Source organism: Colletotrichum higginsianum, chromosome 5, assembly GCF_001672515.1.
Source record: "Colletotrichum higginsianum IMI 349063 chromosome 5, whole genome shotgun sequence".
Lineage (NCBI taxonomy): Eukaryota > Fungi > Ascomycota > Sordariomycetes > Glomerellales > Glomerellaceae > Colletotrichum > Colletotrichum higginsianum.
Window position 1 is genome coordinate 514,158 of NC_030958.1, and position 20,358 is coordinate 534,515.

Genomic DNA, 20,358 nt, shown 5'->3' on the forward strand with positions numbered 1-20,358 from the left:
CCATAGCGGCTGGGATTCTTCCACGGGCCGACACAAAACCCAGAAAAAGCCGGGTAACACGGGTCTTGGCTATATTTTAGATGGATGTACGGATACTGCGAATGCGATTGGCGCGGAGTTACTGGCTTCATCTCCAAGCCCCGTGGCCGCGGCCATGCGGCACTTTGACCGACTCTCCCCTCTCTCTCCCTCCTATCTCGCACAAACGCAATCTCTTGACGCCATCCACCAGATGCCACCCAAGATGATTCTTTCGAGAAGGTGAATCGGCGCGCAAGCTGGGGATGACGACGGTGACTTGGCACCGCCTGGCGGTGATGCTGGCTCGATATGCGGGAGCGTTACAACGCGCGCGCTTGGCAACACATACGCTTGCGGATACCCGTCCGATACGATTTGCCTCTCGGCGCTCTTTACAAGTTAGTTCCCTCTGTAACCCCATCCCCTCTCGATTCATGTGTGTACCCGCCCAGTCATCCCTCCTCCTTTACCCCCCCCCCCCCCCCCCCCTCCCCCTAAAGATGCCTGTCCGCCAAGCCCGAAGCGGGTATGCAGGCAAATTGCAGCGGCGAAGGATGGTGGACTGCCGGGCCGGGGCCTCGGAGCCGCTGATTCGTGATGATTCGTGATATCGAGTGCCGAGCGGGCCACCTCCGATAGACACCTGCTTCTTCGGGCAGTCGTGCTCCGCATCGCGACATCGTCACATTGGATAGAGAACCGTTGTTATTTGTTTTTTTTTGTGGCGGCGGCTCCCACCTTCCATTCCGTCGTCTGTGCCGACCTTCTGTTTCCAGCAGGACGAAAAGAAAAAGCCCAGAGAAAACAAATCATGCCTTTTTGATTCCAGGGGGGGGACCAGCAGCGGTGGGGGCGTCTTGGGAGAAGAAGAGAGACGATGGTGCCCCCATGGGCAGTCAAGTGTACGCGGGGAGGAGGGGGGAGGAGAAGAAGCCAACGCCAAGTCATGACGGGAACAGGATAAAAGAGGCGTGTTTTCTCGCCTGAGCAGCTGAGACTCTCTTTGGATCTGCACCTCTCTCCCGCTCCTAGAGACTCGCAAAGTGATTGTTGTTGTGGTTCCAACGTCGTTCTTTGTCTCCTGTTCCTACTTAGACGACTGTTCTACTATTTGGTCAACTGTTCTATTACTCGGACAACCTACCACCCCCCCAAGGAACACCTCTCGAACCACTTCAAGATGAAGGCCACCACCTTGGCAACCCTGGCCGTATCGGCGCTGCTCTCCGGCGTCTCGGCCAAGGAGATCGCCCCTAGTGAGCTCGTCTCCGAGATCTACGACAGCGGCGTCATCCACAAGGACATCATGGCCCGTAAGAAGGTACGCAGTTCTCGGCAACTCTCTTCTCTCTCTCTCTGACAACCCTTCCTCCCCCCTCCCCCAATCATCCCAGTTCTAACTCTCCTGGCCCGCCAGGCATCATGGGACCGCCAGATCGAGAGCGGAGAGATGGATTCCACCGCCTACCGGAGCCGCCTCGCCGATGAGGGCCCCGTCGCCTGCGTCAACGGCGTCGCCGCCGTCGTCCCCGGCGACGCCAACAACACCTTCAAGTGCAACAAGGTCGACTTCTACGACTTCAAGAGCCACGCCGACCTCGGGTCCCGCGCCGGCCAAGGGTCCTCGTCCTGGGGCTGGACGAGCCCCGACGGCCGCGAGTTCGCCATCATCGCCCAGGCCGACGGCGCCGCCTTCGCCGAGATCACCGCCGACGGCAAGCTCGTCTACCTCGGCCGCCTGCCCCAGTACTCGACCCAGTCCATCTGGCGCGAGCTGCGCGGGTACAAGAACTACGTTGTCATTGGCAGCGAGGCCTCTCATCACGGCGTCCAGATCTTTGACCTGACCAAGGTTGGTTTTGAGCCCTTCTCCCCGCGTTTGAAGTCTTTGAAAGTTCCCATACTCTCTCGGGAGGGGAGGGACACTTCTACCTACGCACACACACACACATATGAATATATATACATGGATATACTGACTCTTCGTGACAGCTGCTGGACATTGACCCCGCGAGGCCCGTCACCTTCAGCAACCAGCGCGACCTGACAGGCTGGTGGAACGGCCTCCCCGCCGGGTCGACGCACAACATCGTCGTCAACGAGGAGAAGCAGTACGCCGTCGCCGTCGGCGCCCAGCCGCGCTCCAGCGCCTGCCGCTCCGGCCTCATCTTCATCGACCTGAGCGACCCCTCCAAGCCGACGTCGCCCGGGTGCGCCGCCGGCGACGGTTACGTCCACGACGCTCAGTGCCTCGTCTACCGCGGCCCCGACGAGAAGTACTTTGGCCGCGACATCTGCTACGGCTACAACGAGGACACCCTGACCATCTACGACGTCACCAAGAAGAACGAGACCAACATCATCTCCCGCACCTCGTACGAGGGTGCCAGCTGTGAATCCCCCTCCTTCTCTCTCCCCCGTAGGCAAATCATCATTGCTGACCGAGGACGGCGCAGACACCCACCAGGGTTGGGTTACCAACACCGAGTGGCAGGAGTTCCTCGTGCTCGACGACGAGTACGACGAGGTCGACGCCACCGGCCCCGCGGCGTCCGGCTACCCCATCACCTATTTCTGGGACATTAGGAGTCTCGAGAACCCCAAGCAGACCGGGTAAGCGACCTCCTCCCCCATTTCTCCTCCGTACATCTATCGTACCCAGCCACTGACCCCTTAACCCCCTCACAGCTTCTACCGCAGCGAGGCCTACGGCATCGACCACAACCAGTTCGTCATCGACGGCCTCGCCTACCAGAGCAACTACGGCTCCGGCCTCCGCATCCTCGACGTCTCCTCCCTGCCCGAGGACCCCACCGGCAGCAAGGTCTCCGAGGTCGGCTTCTTCGACATCTACCCGGAGAACGACAACGAGCCCAGGGGCGGCTCCATCGACTTCGTCGGCACCTGGAGCCACTACCCCTACTTCAAGAGCGGCCACATCCTCGTCAACACCATTGAGCGCGGCGCCTTTGTCGTGAAGCGCGCCGCTTGAAGTAGAAGCGGTCCGTAGACACAAGGTCGTGCTGAGGCGGGATGAGCTTGGTGCTGGGTGGACAAGGGAGGGAGGGATCTTGTGTGTATTAGCATGAGTTACGCCGTAAATGTGTGACCCTCCTCCCTCCACTTGGTCTCTTGGGTGTTAGTTACGGAAAAATAATGAAGAGAACGATCAAATGGCTTTTGCTTTCCATTCTAGTGTTGTGAACAGGCATCTGACCAACACCCTGAAAGCCCTCATTCCCATACGCAAGTCGACGTGAGGGCAATGACCTGATCGTGGGAACAATCATATTATGTACGCTTGACCCATATGGGGGTCCCTACTAACGGGCTGAGTCATGGCCGAAAAAGTCGCCCTTTATTTCACAAACTTAACCAGCAGTCACTGTCCGTTGTGTGATCGTGGGAGCTTTGACTTGAGAGAATAAGCTTAATCCGTAATTACTCGATCCGCAGAAAGCCGCAGGCCACTTACACGATTCGTGACGTCCCCACCGATTGATCATAAAACCTTTCGGCACTTCGCAGTCGGCTTTGTACACGCGTATGTGTTGTAGGCCTTTTCAAAGTCGAGTGTGAGTATAAACAAACGTCCCAGCCCCATCATGCCAACCCAAGTGAAGTCTCGACCCAAATCATAGCATCGTATGTCCGCGGAATGCGGGGGGACGCACAGTTAAGGACTCCAGCAAGGCTTGTAGTAGTTGCAAGAGCTGTCTGGCTGCCCTATGAACTTCCAACACCACTTCAACCGTTGATGGACATGCCCAGAAGCAGATCCTGCCCGGCCTCGCAGCAGCTTGCCGTCATCGAGATGCCATGTGTTGACGTCGGACGGATCACCACACTATGACTACGCTGGGCAAACAAAGTCGAGGCTATGAAACGCTACACGAGTCATTCATTGTGTACACAGGAAAGAAATGGACCTGACGTCGCCTGTAGAGAGAGTTCAGAAGCGCCGGCTACGCGGGGTCGAGCGCTCGGCCCCTGCCAGCGCAACGCACCGAAACATCGGATCAGTCGGTGAGGTCAGAAACCCCGAGCGGGGTGCCCGGCGAGTGTGCTGCACCCGACTATGTGCGGTGATGTGGCCCTCTTCTAGACATCGCCTGCTTCTCACACCCAACGACTAGCTACCTACCTACGGCTCCAGCAACCATCGACGTGTAGACCCGTTGCTGTACGGTGTATCCCGAATCCGAACGCCCATGATCACCTATCAGACCGACAAACCGGCGGGAACCGACGGCAGGGAAGCATGGCGACCGGTCAGCTGGACGGCATGCTGAGGCGCGACGCCAGGTTCCTGTATGAGATATGGGCCTGGTTCGCCGCCGGGGCCGTCGTCATCTTCCTGAGATTCGTCGTGAGGCTGCGCATGGTTGGGCCGGCGGGGCTCAAGGGCGATGACTACACGATGCTCGTCGTACGCCGAAATAGCCCAGGCCGCTGGAGATTGGCATCTTCTAACACGCTCTTGTCCACCTTAGACCCTGTTTCTTTACACCCTCTGTTTCGTCATGGTCGACCTGGTCTGTGAGTAAGAACCTTACAGTGGCTGTCCGCATAATATTATGATGCACCAAAAGAGCCTTCAAGGAGCCGGGCTAACGGTTGGCCGTCTCCAGATCGGTACGGCAGCAACGTGGACCTCACGGCTGCACAGATCAGCGTCTTGTCCAACGAAGAAGTTGCCCGCCTCGTCCAAGGCTCCAAGTTCCAGCAGGTGGCGTGGTACTCCTACACGGCTTACCTCTGGTCCCTGAAAGCCACCCTGCTCTTCTTCTAGTAAGCAGGCAGGCAGGCCAACCTCCACTTATCCCCAAGTTATTATGTCAACATTGATACCAACGTGTGCCAGCAAACGCTTGACCTTTGATCTTTGGCAGAACGCCAAGGTTCTGAGGTACCTGACTTGGTTCACGATAGCATCCTACTTGGCCGTGGTCGGCACCATAACATTCAGCTGTTTGCCGTGAGTCTTGAGTAGGACACAGAAGCTTCCACAAGCCCCCTCCCCTCCTCCTCTACACCCGCTGACACGTATCCCTAGCTTTTCTGACAACTGGGGGGTGAGACCGCTGCCGAGCGAAAAGTGCGTCTTCAAGCCCCAGAACCTGCTCGTCACCACGTTTCTCAGTGAGTCCGACTCACCAAACCTCCCTCCCAGACGTCGCCCAGCGTGCTAAGAGTATCAATTTACTCAAGACGTGCTCACCGATGCCGCGATCCTCTCACTGCCCCAGCCCGTCCTGAGAGAAATCCGGGTGCCGCTGTACAAAAAGGTGTTCATCGCGGTGCTCATCTGCTCGGGCTTGTTCGTCATCGCCGCCGCCATCATGCGCGTCGCAGTCACCCTGGGCTCGGAGCCCTCGACCATCACGGTCAACCGGTGGGGGGTCCGGGAGTGCGAGGTCGGGCTCATGGCCATCAACGCGCCCATCCTCCGGCCGTTGTTCTCTCGCCGGTTCTGGCAGTGGAACTACCGACCGCCGGCCCGTACCCCTGGCCCCATGGAGAGTACGAGGAGGAGCAGGACGGCGGCGTTTGGCCGGCGAAGGAGGGTATTCAAGGACGGCTCTTTTCTTGCGTGGATGAACTCGAACACGTCGAGGCTCGGAACTGCTGTACGGACGCAAGGTCGTAAGAGCCCGGTGGACCTGGAGCTGGGTGATGCTGCTGATGACCAGGAGCTGGAGCCTCTCGATACCATCGAGGACGACGAAGAAGGTGAAAGCTTCCGGAGTGTCACAGACAAAGGAAATGGATAGGATCGAGTTTCTCTTTTTATTGACGCCAAACCTCAACCCGGATTACCCCGTCGGACAAGAGTGGCAACGACTTGGTTTATAGTTCAGGACAATACAAAAGCACAGGATATAGTCTTTGATACCCCGACCATAAGATGTGGTATAATAGAGAACAGTTTCGTGGCTCCCTGGTATAACAATAGCCAGATACCGAGCTTTAAGGCCGTATCAAGTCTTTACCAGGGCATAAGTCAGACAACAACATGCGCACCCGTAAGCATACATAGAACATCCAACAGACCCACGGCAACAACATCCATAGCTGGCGGTCTCTCCCAACCTCAACGCGCGTTTACGGCATTGCATCAAAGTCCATCGATCGTCCGCCCCAATCACTCAATGCAAAATCTCCCATCAAAACCTCACCAAGTTCCTCGTCCACGAACATCAACTCCATTGCAAGAGACTTTCACACAATTCCATCACTTCCATCATCGCCTCCATCACTCTTTTGCGTCCAAGTCTTACGTCATACGGCGAGGGTAGCACTGGGTCTGTTACGAGATCGAAGGAGGTGGTCGAGCAGAATGAGATCAACCAAGATCCTCCCCCAAATCGTTCGCCCCTCGGTCGAAATTCTAGGACCCCTAGGGCTCATCTCTACTCGGATGCTTTACGCAAGCAAACCTTCGGTTTCGGAATTCTGGCTGGAATGATGGAGCGTCCAGAGGAAGATCCTGCAGGGAGAGGCCTGGGCCCGTACGCGAAGCTGCTCATCCAGATCTCGAGCCTCTTCCTCACGCTCAACCGGATATATCTTTGACAGATGGCCGGATCCCTGGGCAATCCCGCGCTGACTGCGAGAAGTCGGCTGTGGCACCTGTGGAAGGCGGCGGGCACTGAAATCAACACCTCGAGAGTTTGACAGTCCAAGATCGTCTTGGTTTCCGTCATTGGATTCACTAGAGGCCTCATGAGGGGCCTGGTGGTGGATCGAGTCTTCCAACCAAGCATGAACGACGCTTTCATAGAAGACCGGGTTCTGGCACCGGGGAAATGGCTCGTCCTCGATCGGATCGAGGAGGAAAGAGATGGAGTCCTCCTCGTCCCAATCGCTCGCCGCGAGAGGCAGGTTAGTAGCGTCATATTCTTGGACCGAAGCCAGTTCAGGGGACTGCGTAGGGTCTAGGTCAATGTAAGGCAGGTAATCGGACTCAGAGAACAGGGTGAGCCGGGGCGAGAAACAAGCAGGCAGGGGGATCACGGGCTGGCCGAAGTTGCTCTCGTCGAACAGGGGGCCGATTTGCTGTGAGTCAGTGAGAGGAGATGACGCAAAGTATTCCCTCTGACGTCTTGGCTTCTCAGCGCCTCGATGGGCCATGGATGCCGTGTTGTCTTGGAAGGGCAATGTTCCACAACCCTGGCCTTGGCCACGCACTGCGCCTGGGTTGCCCACCTTGATGATGCGCAACGGCCGAGGAATCGCAGAAGCGTTCAGGAAATCCTTGTTGGCCGACTTGTGAAGGGATTCTGACAAAGTAGAGCCTTGGCAAAGAGGCGCTGCCTCCTTTTCTTTGATGGTGTACAAACCCTTTGGCTTTGCTGACAGGTGAGAAAAGACGCCTCCTTGAAATCTTGATTTCTTCTTTTTGAGGATGCTTAAGGATAGGGGCTCGGAAGAAGGTTGGAAGTCCTTTCTGCGACGGAAGTCATCGACGAGCAGATCTGGCGACTGGCGGGCTCCAAGTGTATTGAGACGATCGTCGATCTCGACAACCAACGCATCGACAACTTTAGAGCGATGGACGCTGTGGCGAGAGTCGAAACCCATGAAACTGTAGATCTGGAAGGTTTGAGAGCCTTGGTATCCAAAAGTCTCAAGGAAATCATCAATCTCGTGGATAAGGGGTTCAATCATTGCGGTGTTGTCGTTGTAGTACGAGCCATGGAATGTTCGAGACGTGCCGGATGAACCATTGTCTTCGAAGATTCCAAAGTTCTTGGATGACACAAGAAGGTCTGTTACGTTGTTTTCGTCTCCAAACATGCTCTCCGTTGTCAACAGTGACTGGTTCAGGCAAAGGGAGGAGCGACACAAGCGGACGTCAGACTCCCACGCTGTTAATATGTTAATCAGTATGAAACCATTTGGGAAGGATGCTCGAATTAGGAAATGGGCGGCGGTCACATACCTGGGCCTCCAGACTGTCTGCGTGGCGCCTCGATGCTCGAGGTGTCAGATTCACCCGCCTCCGAGGATACAAGCGACCTCTGATCGTCATCCTGGAGAGAAATTCGACCAATGACCATGTGCTCTGAGTGATTAGGCGCCCCGATGATGACAGGATTCATTCGCAGGGGGTTTATGGGCCTCTCAGGTCGCTGTTTTGCGGCAGTGGTGCCTTTCACGACTCTGGCGTGTTGTTGATAAGTCGACATGGTGAAGTGCGAGTAGACCCAATGTTGCCGTAGAGGGCCAATCGCTGTTTCTTGTCTCGTTGGCGCGTCTGAAGACGTCTTGCCAACTCGAGAAACGTTCTCGCCGAGATCCAAGGTGAGTTTAGGGTCGCGAACCGCGTCAGGATCAAGGTGGGTATTGTCGTTGGAAGCCTGTTGCAACGCGTCCTGCTTTCCAAAGAGCAGACTCAGGCAGTGATGGAGAATGCCAAACTGAGTCATCTCTCAAGTGGCTATTGGGGTTGAAGAAGTCAGTTCGGAGGCCAAGGGAGGCTCCTGTCTTCGTCGGGTTCGTAGTTTCTAAAAGGATGTGAGAGACTTACCACTGCCTCTCAAAGAAACCGTAGGGTGGATTGCACGAGTTTTGGTTCACTACCAGGTTATCGTGAGGCAACTAATGATAGAGGCTGTCGACTGTTAGAGATAACACAGCTCGAACGCACCACGAAGGATGAACGAGGAAAAGACTTGGGGCCCGTGGTCAAAGCTAGAGGAACCAAATACCTAGTTATGGTTTGGTTCGTTTCGTGGTTCAGTCAAGAAAGTATCGCGTTCAGTGGTGCAAAGTGAACAATGGAAGAAGGATTTTGTGGATGGAGAAGGTTGGTGGAAGGTATCTGAGAGGAAGAAATGGAGTTATGGGTAGGTCGGCGGTTGCTGGGCAGAGATCAAGGGGGCCAAGGGCCAGGTAGGTAAACAACCCAGGTGAGGTGCAGGTGAGGTAATTCTCTTTGGCTGCAGCCTCTATTCTGTCACGTGGCTCTGAGCGAGGATAGGACGGGATTAGAGCCTTGTAGATAGCGACAAATCTGAGATATTTGCTATTTCAAAGCGTATCTTACTCTCAAAGTACTGCCTTTGTCATACTGGCCCAGCTTTGCCGCGGTGGTTTTCTCCCACTGGCTTGTTCATAAAAGTGTTTTGGAAACACGAAGAGGAGTTTGCCCTCTGTAAACACCGTACTTTAGCCAAAAGCAACCTGCAAGCCTAATAAAGCACCACTACGAAACGCTTTCTGCTTATGGGAAACGCTGTTTGGTTTGCCGTCAATTGTTGGCTGGAGTTTTGAATTGGGTTTTGCCATCTTGTTCTTGTATATAAGCCATGAGTCGAAACGTTAGCTGAGAGAGTCTTGCAATTCAATGGAGGTCTATCTCATTTTGTGCGAGCAGTTGAGCCCGTACAACTCTTTATATCAGCACCCTTTTCCTATAGCGAGTATATAATCTCGTTGATCAAATCAGTTGAATTACATGGATCTAGAGAAGATTCTCTCAAGCTGAAGTAACCGCTCCAAGCGTCAAAACAAGAGGTTGCTGTTACACAGTCAATCAAATACTGGCTACAGCACCATGAGTACTGCTGCCGCAGATTTATTGGCGGTTTTCAGGCATCAGGATCCGATCTCTCGCCCATAAGTCGAGTAGTACAGCTTTACGACGACAAAGTGTCGATATGGCCCAAGATAGGCAAGATGCCAATAGTCGACAGTAACGACAAGGTCATTCAAACCAAGGGAGCCAGAAGCCCCCGGTGTTGGTTTGCGGGAATCGGGGCTGCCGAATTGGCAGTTCGGAGTTAGGGGAGAGTGCTCCAGTATGGGCCACCCTTGCTTGTTATCCTTCCCTTCCTCATAGCCTGCACCAACGAATTCCACGATTAATGAGGTTATCACCAGCTTAACGATATATCGTTTACGTCTGTGCCAACACTGATCAGTGGTTGACTATAACCACAGAGAAGCTAGGCAAAGAAGAGAATTTCGGCGGCTCATCGAGAGTCCCTGAAATTGCTACAACAACCTCTTCTGTTGTTTAGTTGGCCGTCGAGATTGCCTTGAGGAGATTCGCCTTCTGTCGTTCAGTTGGCAGTTGGCAATACCCTCAAGTTGCGTCCTATCACGCTGCCCGTCGATCTTGTGAAGTCAGACTTTGCTTGATAGGTATTTCCATCCTTCCGAATTTTCCTCCTTCACCTTACCTGAATACTCTCCCCCTGGGATTCTTGTTTTACCTGCCGTCAATGATACTTGGACCTTCCGATCTACAGTGGTTAGACCGTACCACCAGTAGGACCTCGACAACTACGATGAAAACGTCGAAGCGGCCGTGATGATGCCTTCGCTGTGCAGCCTTTGTCGACCGTCGTTTTCTTTCGCCGCAACGTACGCGGCAGACGCAGCTCCATCGATGGCACGTTGCGGTATCTCCACGACGATGGTGAATTTCGCGATCCTTCGGAGATCTTCATCCGTCATTCGGGCCCCTGGCGCCCCTTGTTGAAAAAGAACGACCAAGAACACCACAAGCAATATCACTGTAATCGGCAGCGCTGCAATTGCCCATTGTCACCAATTGCTTCACTCCTTGCCTCAGTGATTTCAATATATACACCAACACTGATCAGTAGTAACTTTCACCGGTTATTACAGGACGGCAAGATCAAACGTATCACTGAAAGAGACGACGGCAAAGTGATGGTATTCGAGGTGGCTGCTACCTGCATCGACGATGAAGACCGAATGCAATCGAGGCAATTCAGAGGCCTTGCCCGTATCCTCAACACCGACAAGATGAAATACGGAGGAGACATGTATGACGTCTTCGATATGAAGGTCGCGGTCTTCTTCGACGCCTGCTCAAAAGTCGGCATCAAGCAGCCACATCGAATACCATCACGATCGATCGCCAACGACGAAATAGTGCCACTATTCGCAAAGTCTTATACCTGTGCCAACAAGAACGATTCCAACTTGCGATTCAGAAACATGCCCTCGGTCGTCTCCGGCGCCTCAACCAGAGGCAAGGGATCCTCTGAGACATAATCCAGATCTAGGAGATATATACTCCAAGGGTCAAGACATGTGATGCGAAGACGTGGGTCAGTACCATCGCAGAGACGCGGTGCATTCAATTTGCCCTGCAGGCCATGTTCTTTGTCGTCATGAGGAGTCTCGTCTTCAACCAACGAGTCAACGACAGGGCTTGAACTGGAAAGACGTAAGGGCTACGGCTCCACCCGTTACTACGGGTATCGCGTACGGAGCTGAAGGCTCGTGTATGTGGACAACACCCGCGTAGGCACATTGTTATGATGGCGATGGCATCAGGTGAAGCTGAGGTGAAGTTGAGCCTTCATTTCACGTGTATACCGTGGCAGCCCTAGGGCAAGAGTCCTTTGGCTCGAGTATTTAATCTCGTCGACCCCCGCTCCTGACTATCTTTTTCTCTCAAAACCATCAACGCTGAACAGTTCACGAACAAAGTTCCACACTGAACAGTGCACCGCCAACAACAAGGCTTTGCACAACCATCAAACCTCATACAGGAGTTTTGTTCTTTTCTATTCTTTCTTATTATAGCTTCTTGAGGCTATTTCCTACTCCGGAACGTGTTCACCGTTTCGCGTCGCATCTTCTTCTTGCGCAGCTAATTAAGCTCGTCAAGAGAATAAACAAACACCCTTACGTACGTTTGATCCGCTCACAATCTCTCCCATTGCCGAATTCTGGCGCAATCTGCTTCACTTGCCAGGAACGAAGGCTGCTAACTAGTCCCATTTGCAGAATGGGTTTCTTCCGTCGTCTCTTTGCCATCGTGGCCAAAGCTGCCAAGGCGGCCTCTTCGAAGGGCAAGCCTAGACGTCGCCTTGTAAAGGCTGTTCCGGTCAACAATATGACCAACATGGCGCTGGCTATATCTTCGAAGAAGGAAGACGCAGGAGAAGAGAGTGTTGGAGCCGCATCTGAAGGCTCTCCTACGCGTGGCAACACTGTCCAAGAAGGCGGTGTTTCGGCCAAGGGCACAGATGAGGCGCTTCCCCGGGCAGAGCTCACAGACGAGCTTACCACTGCCATAAAGCCAATGGTCTCTGGTTCTGTTCTCGATGCCAATTAGGTATCTGGCACCGAGAACAGTCAGAGTACCCAGGCTTCTTCTTTGGGGGCGAAGGGCGCTGTCTGCAGCCCTACCGACATGGTTGCATCCCAGAATGTGGAAACGGACATCCGTGTTGAGTTGGACGATCAGGAGACGTGCTATTCGCTTGGTAGAGTCTCGAAGCGCTTGCCTAAGACCAGGAAGAGGGCCACAAGCTCCCCCGGCCTGGAACAGAAGCAACGTCTCGAGAGCCGACTCGAAAAGCGCCGAGACACGAAGCGGCGCATCCGTCACGTCTCGATATCCCAGGTCTCAACGGACAGCGGATACTCCACTTTGGAGGGTGAAGATGATGTGCTGGTGACGTTCCCATCCTTTGAGCATGCGAATGTCAGCTTCGACGAGATGCTCCAGCGCGAGGCCCGACTCGCCCAGTACCACGATGCCAAGGAAGACGACCTCGGAGACTGGGACTTTGGCGGCGCCGACATCGACGAGGCGTTCCTCTACTGGGACAGGCACGAGAGCGTTGTCGACTACGACACCTACGCCGATCGTCGGGAAATCCAGGCGATCTATAGTGACCTGTACCCGACAGAGTAGGATCGGAAAGGGACATTGTTTGCCTGGGGCAAAGGCATGGCTCAGGCCATGAGACGCCAATGCCAGGTTCACCTTTAGAGGAAGGGAACCAGCCTTCGAGCGCGGCATTGCCGATTCGGGAAGGCGGAGCATCTTGTGTACAAACCACATGTGGTGATATTGATCTGGTAAGTGGCGGTTATCATTCAGACCTTTATGAATGTTGCTGACCACAAGACATAGCGGATTGTCTGTTTTGTATCAGGGTTGACAACGTTTCCCTTTCTGTGATATTGCTTGATGGAAGCATGGCGTATGAGATGGATACAGGTGAACTGGATGAACGGGATGAATGACGAATGATGACTCGGAGCGAAATTTGATTACTTGACTTGGATGTTCGTTGATGGCTGGAGTCTTTGTGCTTCTCTGGGGTTTCTATGTTTCTATGTTTTTTTCTTTTGCCCGTATTGGGACTTCCGGCGTTTTGGCAGAATATTTGTTTCTACTGCTAATCAACTCGATGCGGCTCTGAGCACGAAATGAAGGAATTGCCAAGGCGCCTCGGGCTGCAGTGACATTTCTTGGCTTTCGCGCGAAGTTTAGGCTTTGCATCAGGCGTGTGTACTCGCTTTGAAGCTGTGGCGCTCATTCGTGACAGTCTGATGAGCTTCTGCTGTCAAAACTCTTGGCATTTATAACGATGACCATGTCTGTTGATGATGATGATAGCACGTGGCAAACACACTGGTTGAAATACGTGAAGGTTCCTTCAAAAAGTATCTTGCCAGCTATGAGCAACATGGCTCCATCCTTATCTCGCGACAGCGTTGTTCAGCGTTGCTCAGCAACATCATACCAATAACCCGATGTTTGAAATCGACATTTAATGTCATTACTCTGGGCTAACCATCCTCAGCTCGTTTGCAAAAGTCGTCGTCATCATTGGGCGGTAAGACCTGTAGCCCCGTGGAGTGCACTAGCCGCCTCCGCCGCTCGTATCAAGCGCAGGTCGTATCGCACGACTCGGCGCACGAATAAATAGGCTTCATCCGAGCTTTGGAGACCAGGGTGCCGCATGCTTCCGGAGAGAAAGGGTGCACCCCTGCAAATCCGGTCAGTATTGTTGAACATTTTCTTAGCAGTATCAAGATGTTGCTTGGTATTCGATAGGAGCCCCCCCTCGACGATATCCCGGATTCCCGGCACCTTGGGTCTCTCTCCACCACTCAGAGATGTCTGAGCAATGTGCTTTGACACTTTGGTGTCACCAATGCGGCGCGACTTAGTTCAGGGGAATCGTGCCGGGAAGCGTAGTTCGGGCCAGCCATGGTTTTCTAGCGCAAGGTCGGGACTTTTCCAGGATGGGTGTGATCTTTCTTTCCCACTTTACAAAATCGAGAATTCAAGGTCGCAGGGAAAAAATCTTATTTAAAATATCTTGACGAGACAATCCGATCTTTCGTGAGTTTCCGACACCATGTTTGGGCATAGCCTAGCCTTAAAACTCGGATGCAAAAAGCACGCAAGTCATGCCATGTTGGATTCAAAAACCTTTTGCTGGGCTGCCGGACGTTTCCAGCGAAGACGCAACACCTGTTCGACATGTTGATAAAGGCATGTCGTGACGGTTCTCGGCACTGACAACGACGGGTGTTTCCTAGCACGAGGTGCCCATTTACTACGGCATGAAGACATGGAACATTAGAGAAAGCTCGAACCGTGAATGGTCCGGTTACCCTACGTTAGTATCCGAGAGTAAATACATACCAAAGGCCGGACTCCAACTGGGAGTCGAACGAAGGGTCAGTCGCCGTGTGGATTTCGAACTACCCGTGAAAAAGCATACACGTGCGGCCGCGCACACGTAATGGCTCACCGCACGAACTCTATCCCAGCCATTCGCATTGGTGAACCTCACACATCGGCTCTGCAATAGCGACTCACCTACCTGAATAACGTCTGTACAACACTCTCTAACAAAGCATCTAAGAAAACAGATTTGTCACTCGGGATCTGATGGTGCCGACGGCTCTGTGGCCGTGTTGGGTCACCATTCTCGGCCAAGAGGCGATTCACATCGGACTGCTAAGTGAGCGTAATGTTTTGGGAAGACAGGAATATCCGACGAACAAGCTTTCAAACCCTTCAAGATCCTGCGTTCCCGAAACTGGAAACGAGTACGAACTTTCGTATCCATCAAACTCGTCGACAGACAGAACTTACCATAGTCTCGGGCTCTCTCGACCGCTTCCTGACCTGAGAGGCGAGACGACATAGCGCGGCAATAACTGGGGTCACGCTAGTTTCCAGAACCATTATTAGACCATGCAGGATACGCTAGCGCTGAAGGACGCGGCCGATGTGCAGCAGAGTGCTGATGCTTATGCCGAAAGGGTTGAGCCCATCCGGGCTCGGCATAGCAACCGGCATCGGCTTCCCGAGTCCGGCTGGGAGGGATCAACGATGATCACCGGGATGCTTCGAACCAAACTGTGCCTGTTTGTCAACTGAGCGTCGAGAAATACCCCGATCCGAGCTCGGTCTAAGTGAAAGGTGTATATAGCTCAAACATGCTCACTCGTTTCTTGCTTGATTTCCGCAGCTCATCAACAGTCGCTCATTCAAGACATCTGACAAACGATCACTACCTACATTCGTTACTTGACAGCAGCAGGCTAAGCCGCCAAGATGGTAGTCATCAAAGGCGTGATGCAAGGCGTCTTTGGCTGGCTGTTCTCCATCCAAGCGTCCCTAAGCCAGGACAAGACCAACGGGTGCGTCACGCGCAGCAGCCTCTTCCCAGGACAAATGTCGAAACCTGAGTGAGCAACCTCATCATGCTAATCCCTTTTACAGGAAGTCGCCCCTTGGCACTTTGAATGCCGCCAAGCTGCCGCTCTTTATGAAAAACAACCCGCTGCCCAACGGGTTCCCCTGGGGTGGACTGACTGCGGACGGCACCAACTACTACAAACAGTGGCCCAATACCGGGGTCACCCGCAACTACGACTTCACCATCAGTCGTGGCACCATTGCCCCCGACGGCTACGAGAGAAAGGTTCTCCTGGTGAACGGGGCGTACCCGGGACCGACCATCGAGGCCAACTGGGGAGATTGGATCGAGGTGAAGGTCACCAACAACATCACCGACGGCCCTGAGGGGACCTCGTTGCACTGGCACGGCTTCAGGCAGCAGAACACGCAGTGGGAAGATGGAGTCCCGGCCATCTCCCAGTGTCCCATCGCTCCCGGCAAGACCTACACCTACAGGTTCCAGGCGACGCTGTACGGCACCACGTGGTACCACTCTCACTATTCGTCTCAGTATGCCGGTGGCTTGCTTGGACCGATGGTTATCTATGGTCCTTCCAAGACTCAGCAAGAGATTGATCTTGGGCCCGTCATTCTTTCTGGTAAGGACCTCACCCCCCTCTACAAGGAGGTTCACTGTAATTCATTAACAACTCCCCTCAGATTGGTACCACAAGCAGTACTTTGATTTGATCGAGGATATCCTTCAGGTCGGCGGAAGCGGCCTTGTGTTCTCAGACAACAACCTCATCAACGGCAAGGGCAACTTCAACTGCTCCACGGTCGCCGCTGGAGACAACACAAAGTGCACCAACAATGCCGGCATCTCCAAGTTCAAGTTCCAGACCGGCAAGACCCACCGCCTCCGCCTGATCAACTCCGGCGCCGAGGGCACCCAGCGCTTCTCCATCGACGGACACACCCTGACCGTCATTGCGAACGACTTCGTCCCGGTGGAGCCCTACGACACCAAGGTCGTCACGCTGGGAATCGGCCAGAGGACCGACATCCTCGTCAAGGCCAACGCCGGGAACAACAACCCCAGGGGCGCCTACTGGATGCGCAGCAACATCACGAGCTGCAGTCTGGCCAACCAGCCTCTCGGACTCGCCGCCGTCTACTACGACCAGGCCGACCAGAGCAAGGCTCCCACCAGCACCGCGTGGAACGTCCCCGACCCCGGCACCTGCGTCAACGACGACCTCGCCATCACCAAGCCCGTCATGAAGCTGAAGCCGGCCGCCCCCGCCGTGACCAAGACCATGGAGATCAAGCTCTTCCGCAACGCCTCCGGCATCATCCAGTGGTCGCTCGACGGCGAGGACTTCCGCGGCAACTTCAACAAGCCGACGCTTCTGCAGGCGAACAAGGGCAACCTGACCTTTGACGCCGACTGGAACGTCGAAAACTTTGCCAGCAACGGCAGCATTCGCGTGGTGGTCAGCAACAACAGCCCCGCAGCGTAAGACATCATTACCCCCCCCCCCCCCCCCCCCCGCCTCACGTTTTGGCCGCGAGCACCAGAGACTGACACACTCACCCTCTACTAGGCACCCGATGCATTTGCACGGCTTCAACATGTACATCCTCCACGAGGGCGACGGCCTCACCTGGGATGGAACCATCACCAACCCCGAGAACCCGCAGCGTCGCGACGTCCAGCTGGTCCGCGCCAACGGGCACATGGTGATGCAGTTCGATTCGAACGAGAACCCCGGGGTGTGGCCCTTCCACTGCCACATCGCCTGGCACGCCTCGGCCGGCCTGTTTTCCCAGTTACTGGTTCAGCCCGACAAGGTCAGGCAGCTCCAGATCCCGCAGAAGGTCGCGGACACCTGCAGAGACTGGCAGCTGTGGACCCAGCGCAACATCCCGGAGGTGATTGACAGCGGCCAGTAACGGCCCAGCCGTCGAGTTCTTGTTCATACTACGTTTTGACCTGCTGTGATTTTCTGTCGTAATGGTTGAGGAACTTGGTGGATGCTTCTGTTTGAGGAGGAGGGGGTAGGGAGTATGTAGGAGGAGATAGTAGATAGTACTGTAAATTATTCTAGATAGAACCAACCGATAGTGTGAATACACATGTACATTACGGAAAACTCCAAGACTTGGGTGTGTGAGAAGACGTGGGTTCTTACCGAAAAGACCGACGATAACGAAGTAAACAAAATACCCAACCAAGTCCACCGTCAGTTTTTGCAGACAGTAAGTGATTAGTAAGTCTCTGTTCTGGGTGCTTGAACCAAGGTGAGAACTTTTGTGCGTCATTTGCCTTTTTTCTTCTCTAAAGCGCTGGCCAGGCCAATGCCCATGGAACACGAGCAATTGTGCGTCCGTCCGGCGGGGAGAAGTCTGATGACCCGCGTCTGTATCCACTTTGAACCGAGGCTCCGTCCCGCAATCCCGGCCGAGGGGCCCCGGCCGGACAAATCGCACACTTTTGAACCAATCCTCTTCAAGCGGGCATCAAACATGCTGCGTGCGGTTGCGTCAGGAGGGCATGCAGAACTTCAGGCCAAGGTCCAACCAAAGCTGGCACGAGGGAGAGCTGGCGCACGCTTCAAAAAAAGAAGAAAAAAACTCAGTTCGAGCGTCGATACATCAGCCAATGGTCGGTCCCCCCCCCCCCCCGCACTTTGGCTTCTGGCCATATCATAGGATCTCACTTTGACAGCCTGACACATCCGAGAGCGTATGCATCCCGAAACGGAACCTTCACTGCCGAGCCCAGAGACCGTCTCGTTTCCGTCGGCCGCCTGCTATGCGGCGCCAAGGTTTATTCAGGCCCTCCCCCCCCTCCTGCAGTCCTTGTGGAAACGCTGGCGGGAGTCAATAGAGTTACACGCTCATTCTCAGTTCTGGACACGAGAACGTACAGATTCTGCTTCATGGGAACGGGAAGAGCAAGATAGACTTTCCGCTCTCACAGTTCCCCGGAGCTCCGAGACACATCCGAATCAGGTGAGTGCACTTCATCGTAATCAACAACTGGAGTTTATCAACGGGCCAGTGGGCGTAACAAGTGCTGTGAAAAACAGGGGCATTCGTTCAAGAATCACTCGTGCAATCTCATGTACCGTTTCTCCCATTTTCTGTTCTCATCTAATTACTTGGTTTCGGAGTGCGAAGACATGTTTTCGGTCAACCTCTGGCGTAGACTTGGCAATTTCTGTGTCGTCCAGTGTCAGAACAAGGTTTCGATGCATCTTGTAGATGCAGAAACCTTGTCGACGACGCCTGGATGGTTGGATGTCATATCAGCAAACGGTTCCTGCGCGGTCGCCGCAGACTTCCGGCTTCGACAAAACCTAGCACTTCTCCATTTGACGTGCGGATAGGCGTCTCCCGTTTATGACGATTAGCCACATGGCAGGAGCGAAAAGCATGTCTGAAATGGAATGCGTTGCGACCTATTGACATGGCATAATTCATGCATGAGGTCAAGGTCTTTGGGTCGGCGACTCTCTGCCCGCTTTCCCAAACGCGTAGCATCCGTAGAGTCACGTCGCACGTTACCCAAGTTGTATTTCTAATGTAGCCATCATAGATCAATACCATTCTTCAAGGTTTGTCAACCACAAACATACTATAAGAAGGGCCCATGATCTCTGGGACGTTGCCCGAACCACTAATCACTCATCGACCGCCAATCGTTCAAAGCCACCACACTCGAATCACTTCAAACAAACCATACCAAGTCTCTCATAATGTCCGGCCCGGCTACTTTTGGGGGACCTACGCGGGTCATTCTGGACGTCAAGGGGGATGTGCCAGACTGGAAGGAGGAGTACAAGAAGTTCTTGTTGTCCGTGAAAGACTCCGAGGGGTACTTCCGATACCGATGGGGTCCTTGGAAAGAGGACCCAAGCAAACTGGAGATCCTGGCCAGTACGTGTCGTCCCCCATTCCCCGATATAGTCCCATGTATCAACAGCTCACCGCCGTGCACAGCTTGGGCTCCTATGGAGACCCGCCAGGCCTTCGGCAAGTCCCCGCATCATCAGAGAGCAGTCGACGCTCTGAAGCCGGTCCTCGCCGGGCCGACGCCCACCAAATGCCCCCGTTTCGACCTCGACACCACCACGTTCGTGCCTCCGCCGCCCCAGCTCATCAACAGCCCTATCTGCGAGGTCATCACAGTCCGCCACTGCACCGGCGACCCGAAGGTGATGGCGGAGACGCTCAAGAGGGCAGAAGCCCTGCCCGGATGCTACTCCGCCCACTCGGGCGTCGGGGCGACGGATACCCCCGACCAGGGCACCGTGTGGATCGGGTTCGTCGGGTGGAGGGACTACGAGTCAAGCGAGGAGGCTGACAAGTCCATTTACATGCCTCATGGAATGGGAGAGCTTGAGAGCCACCATATCAACTTCAACTTCCCCATCAAGGGGTTTTCAGTCACCAACCCTGGTAGATAAGTGGCTCTACACGGGGCTATCAAAAATCATAGCCAGCCTTAAAATTTTGTATTAGCAATATTTCATAGTAGGTTTCACATCTGTGACATTCAGTGTGGGTGGTTGGACACCGTTGGTGTATGTTTGAAGCAGCCAAAAAAGGGTCGGCCCCCCCGGCCGCAACTCTAGTAACAGCGGACGGTGTGATTTAATCCAACAGGGTAACAGTAGTCGTCTAGTTACGATATGTGACATACTCACAGCATCAAGAGTCCTCAGGTTGAGCATCTACGGCAAAGGTGAATCGGTCGTCGGTATCTGACTTGATATCCCGAAGCCAGTATCATGGGGTTTCCAAGCTTAACCAAGATCCAACAAGCTTTCATCTCGCGCTTACTTGAGAAACTCCTGCTCAGAAACACACAACTCCAGAGCCAGTTGGACATCCACCCAATT

General features: G+C 54.2%; 8 protein-coding genes across 8 annotated transcripts; 7 read left to right on the top strand and 1 right to left on the bottom strand.

Moving 5' to 3' along the window:
• Nucleotides 1-1,201: 1,201 nt before the first annotated feature.
• CH63R_07095 (uncharacterized protein) lies at nucleotides 1,202-3,013 on the top strand (the record flags this gene model as incomplete). The annotated part of the gene is made up of 5 exons (XM_018302070.1): nucleotides 1,202-1,342; nucleotides 1,439-1,873; nucleotides 2,014-2,413; nucleotides 2,478-2,634; nucleotides 2,710-3,013. 5 exons carry the CDS (start codon nucleotides 1,202-1,204, stop codon nucleotides 3,011-3,013), a joined length of 1,437 nt encoding a protein of 478 aa, XP_018156848.1.
• Nucleotides 3,014-4,282: 1,269 nt separating this feature from the next.
• Nucleotides 4,283-5,795, top strand: CH63R_07096 (Kinesin-like protein; the record flags this gene model as incomplete). The annotated part of the gene is made up of 6 exons (XM_018302071.1): nucleotides 4,283-4,450; nucleotides 4,515-4,560; nucleotides 4,653-4,812; nucleotides 4,886-4,999; nucleotides 5,078-5,163; nucleotides 5,233-5,795. 6 exons carry the CDS (start codon nucleotides 4,283-4,285, stop codon nucleotides 5,793-5,795), a joined length of 1,137 nt encoding a protein of 378 aa, XP_018156849.1.
• Nucleotides 5,796-6,447: 652 nt separating this feature from the next.
• Nucleotides 6,448-8,453, bottom strand: CH63R_07097 (uncharacterized protein; the record flags this gene model as incomplete). The annotated part of the gene is made up of 2 exons (XM_018302072.1): nucleotides 6,448-7,892; nucleotides 7,967-8,453. The coding sequence occupies 2 exons, from the start codon at nucleotides 8,451-8,453 to the stop codon at nucleotides 6,448-6,450; spliced, it is 1,932 nt and encodes a 643-aa protein (XP_018156850.1).
• Nucleotides 8,454-10,342: 1,889 nt separating this feature from the next.
• On the top strand, nucleotides 10,343-11,055 carry CH63R_07098 (uncharacterized protein; the record flags this gene model as incomplete). Its single annotated transcript, XM_018302073.1, has 2 exons — nucleotides 10,343-10,450; nucleotides 10,663-11,055. The coding sequence occupies 2 exons, from the start codon at nucleotides 10,343-10,345 to the stop codon at nucleotides 11,053-11,055; spliced, it is 501 nt and encodes a 166-aa protein (XP_018156851.1).
• A 742-nt stretch (nucleotides 11,056-11,797) lies between these two features.
• On the top strand, nucleotides 11,798-12,127 carry CH63R_07099 (uncharacterized protein; the record flags this gene model as incomplete). The annotated part of the gene is made up of 1 exon (XM_018302074.1): nucleotides 11,798-12,127. The coding sequence occupies one exon, from the start codon at nucleotides 11,798-11,800 to the stop codon at nucleotides 12,125-12,127; it is 330 nt and encodes a 109-aa protein (XP_018156852.1).
• A 78-nt stretch (nucleotides 12,128-12,205) lies between these two features.
• On the top strand, nucleotides 12,206-12,712 carry CH63R_07100 (uncharacterized protein; the record flags this gene model as incomplete). Its single annotated transcript, XM_018302075.1, has 1 exon — nucleotides 12,206-12,712. The coding sequence occupies one exon, from the start codon at nucleotides 12,206-12,208 to the stop codon at nucleotides 12,710-12,712; it is 507 nt and encodes a 168-aa protein (XP_018156853.1).
• A 2,670-nt stretch (nucleotides 12,713-15,382) lies between these two features.
• On the top strand, nucleotides 15,383-17,404 carry CH63R_07101 (multicopper oxidase; the record flags this gene model as incomplete). The annotated part of the gene is made up of 4 exons (XM_018302076.1): nucleotides 15,383-15,468; nucleotides 15,551-16,107; nucleotides 16,169-16,967; nucleotides 17,056-17,404. 4 exons carry the CDS (start codon nucleotides 15,383-15,385, stop codon nucleotides 17,402-17,404), a joined length of 1,791 nt encoding a protein of 596 aa, XP_018156854.1.
• A 1,808-nt stretch (nucleotides 17,405-19,212) lies between these two features.
• On the top strand, nucleotides 19,213-19,923 carry CH63R_07102 (uncharacterized protein; the record flags this gene model as incomplete). Its single annotated transcript, XM_018302077.1, has 2 exons — nucleotides 19,213-19,393; nucleotides 19,457-19,923. The coding sequence occupies 2 exons, from the start codon at nucleotides 19,213-19,215 to the stop codon at nucleotides 19,921-19,923; spliced, it is 648 nt and encodes a 215-aa protein (XP_018156855.1).
• Between the last annotated feature and the right edge of the window lie 435 nt (nucleotides 19,924-20,358).